The sequence below is a fragment of the Orycteropus afer genome, unplaced genomic scaffold (genome assembly GCF_000298275.1).
Source record: "Orycteropus afer afer isolate SDZICR_OR568_19922 unplaced genomic scaffold, OryAfe1.0 scaffold00035, whole genome shotgun sequence".
Taxonomy (NCBI): Eukaryota; Metazoa; Chordata; class Mammalia; order Tubulidentata; family Orycteropodidae; genus Orycteropus; species Orycteropus afer.
The window spans coordinates 1,756,461-1,759,308 of record NW_006921622.1 but is presented as its reverse complement, the minus strand read 5'-3'; the positions used below and the strand labels follow the sequence as shown (position 1 = coordinate 1,759,308).

Sequence of the window (2,848 nt, the reverse complement as noted above, 5' to 3'; positions counted from 1 at the left end):
GAAGTAGATTGCCCAATCTTCCTTCAGAGGAGTGGCTGGTAGGTTTGAACCACCAGCCTTCTGGTTAGCAGTCAAATGCCATAGGCACTATGCCACCAGACCTCCCTCTAGGTACATATAGTAGTAAATAAATAAGGACAGAAATCTTGTGTAGCAGAATAATAAAAACAAAACTTTAATTTTGAAAACATTCCTTATAGATGGGGTCATTTTGATTTGGGTAGAATTTTTCATGATCTTTTTCCCCTTCAGAGTGTGGTGGGAATCTACAGGTCCCTACTGGAACATTTGCTTCTCCCAACTATCCGAACCCAAATCTTCACAGCCGGGTCTGTGAGTGGAGAATCACTGTGCAGGAAGGAAGGCATATTACGCTAACATTTAACAACCTGAGGCTGGAAGCTCATCCATCCTGCAACAATGAGCAAGTGACAGTAAGTGCTCTGTGCAGTCAAGGGAATTACATCTACTATTTAAGAAGTTTGTTGACCTATAAATCATAGTCAGAAAACTCGGTCAGGATTATTCCCACCCAGGCAACTATATCTTAGACAAATTCTAGGTCTTCTAGATAGAAAAAAAAGTCACAAAAAACTGCTAAAATAATTTTGAAAGCAGGTTTAAGAAATCTGCCAGTAGTTGTGATATACATCAAGGTCATAACTAACTCATTGCCATCGAGTTGGTTCCGACTCATAGTGACCCCTCCTTGGGTTTCCGAGGCCAGTATCTCTACAGAAGTAGTGTACCCAGTCTTCCTTCTGGAGCCTTCTGGTTAGCAGTCAAATGCCTTAGCCAATATGCCACCAGAGCTAGGATAAATTTTAAGAGCACGAATGATCATTGCAATTCCAAAATTGGATAGACAGAGAAAAGCAAAGCCATAGGCCAGCACATTGCTGAACTGGACCATAGTCATGCATAAGCCACCACCAAAAGTTTTAAGCAGATAGATAGTCCTCTTCCTTAATTAATTATCATTCTGTGTCAGAGGTACTGTGGGACTTATGGGAGACCTCAGTTGCCTGCCTTCCTTGTTTTCAATCTCAATTAATGTAAGATGTGCCCTTAGCATTCTTAGCTTCCTTTAGCCAAAGAAAGTAAAATCCATAATTATGAAAGTATAGCAGATATTGAAAATTATGGAATCTAGTGTTCCTTTTGTTTGTTGTTTGTTTATTTATTATTGTGATTTCGGTGAAAGTTTACAGAGCAAATTCATTTTCCATACAGCAGTTCACACACACTTTGTCTCATGACATTGACTACAATTTACCCCAATGCAACAACTCCCCTCCCACTTCCTCCCCACAGTTATCTATTCCTGTGTCCATCCCTCCATGCACTTCTGCCCCCTGAGCTGTCTCCCTGTACATAAACAGCCCTTCTTTCTCCTATGATTCTTCTCTCCAAGGAGTCTATCTACCTATGTTCAGTTCATATGCTTGTCTTTTGCTTTACTGGAAGCCACAGATGTGGGTTCAAATCCAGACCTGAAGGGCAGCTAGAGGCCATAGTCTCAGAGGTTCCATCAAGCTCTATCAGACCAGCAAACCTGGTCCCCATCCCTCCCCCCGCTTTTTGTTTTCCAAATGATTTTGAGTTTTGTTCCACATTGTTCTCCCTCTCTGTACAGGATCTCCTAGTTAGATTCCCCTCCAAGTGGTTGACAGTGGTACCGGGCACCATCTAGTTCTTCTGGTCTCATAGTCTTACCAGAGGTGGATTGCATGATGTACCAGTTGCTAGGACTAATTGTTTCCATAAATCTTTGATTTCCTTCATTCTTCTTTGCTCTGGATGAAGAAAGAAAGACCCATCATTGCATCTTGATGGCTGCTTGAAAGTTTTTAAGGCCCCAGTCGCTACTCGCCAAACTAGGAGGAGGAACAATGTTTTGTTATACCAGTTGAGCTTGATGTCCCCCACGACTATGGTCCTGAGCACATAGGTGCAACTACTCGCTCCCTCTGGGTAACTGGCTATGACCAAGAAGTGACTACAACCTTGTGCCTTGTCAGCTCTACTCTACACCTAGGAATTCTTACAGAACATACAAATACCCTTATAGAACCATTGTCTGCCAACCTTATACGTGGTCATGCACACATTCCTCCCACTGCATAGACATACCTACATTCAGCCTGTCCACCCGTCTATCCACCCATATATCTATGTTTGCCTTTGCTGACAAAGCAGTCCTGTATGTGCAGAAGGGTTCATCTTGATTGTCTGCACCTCCCATGTACCTCTCTATGTCTTCCTCTTCCTCAATGCCACCATGTTGATCACTCACGTTTGGTACTCTGCCCTTCTCTTCACCCAAATCAATACTTGTCTCTACCTATCTAACAGTGTTCCCTCCTCTCCTGTCCCACCCCTGGTAACCAACAAAGAAAATTTCCTTCCATATATAAACCTTTCTTTGACTTTTATAATAACAGACTAATATAATCTTTGTTTCATTTTTCTGCAAATGGATATCCAGTTTTGCCAGCACCATTTATTAAACATGCATTCTCTTCCCCATTTAATGGATTTTGGCCCTTTGTCAAAGATCAGCTGACCATAGGTCAATGGATCTATTTCTGGGTTCTCAATTCTATTCTATGTGTCTGTCATTAAACTAGTACCAGGCAGTTTTGACTACTGTGGCTGTATACTAGGTTTTGAGATCTGGCATTGTGAGATCTCCTACTTTGTTCTTTTTCAATAGTGCTTTGCTTATCCAAGGTCTCTTTCCTTTCCATATAAAGTTAGTGGTTGGTTTTTCCATATCCTTAAAGAATGTTGATGGGAACTGGATTGGGATTGCATTGAATGTATAGATTTCTTTGGGTAGTATTGA

The 2,848-nt window shown here is 41.6% G+C and overlaps 1 protein-coding gene across 1 annotated transcript in view; it reads left to right on the top strand.

Moving 5' to 3' along the window:
- CUBN (cubilin) overlaps positions 1–2,848 on the top strand; it is a 413,126-nt gene that overhangs the window by 297,007 nt on the left and 113,271 nt on the right. The window contains exon 48 of the mRNA XM_007936404.2: positions 253–434. Coding sequence (XP_007934595.1) covers positions 253–434 — 182 coding nt within the window. The remainder of the gene's footprint in view (positions 1–252; positions 435–2,848) is intronic.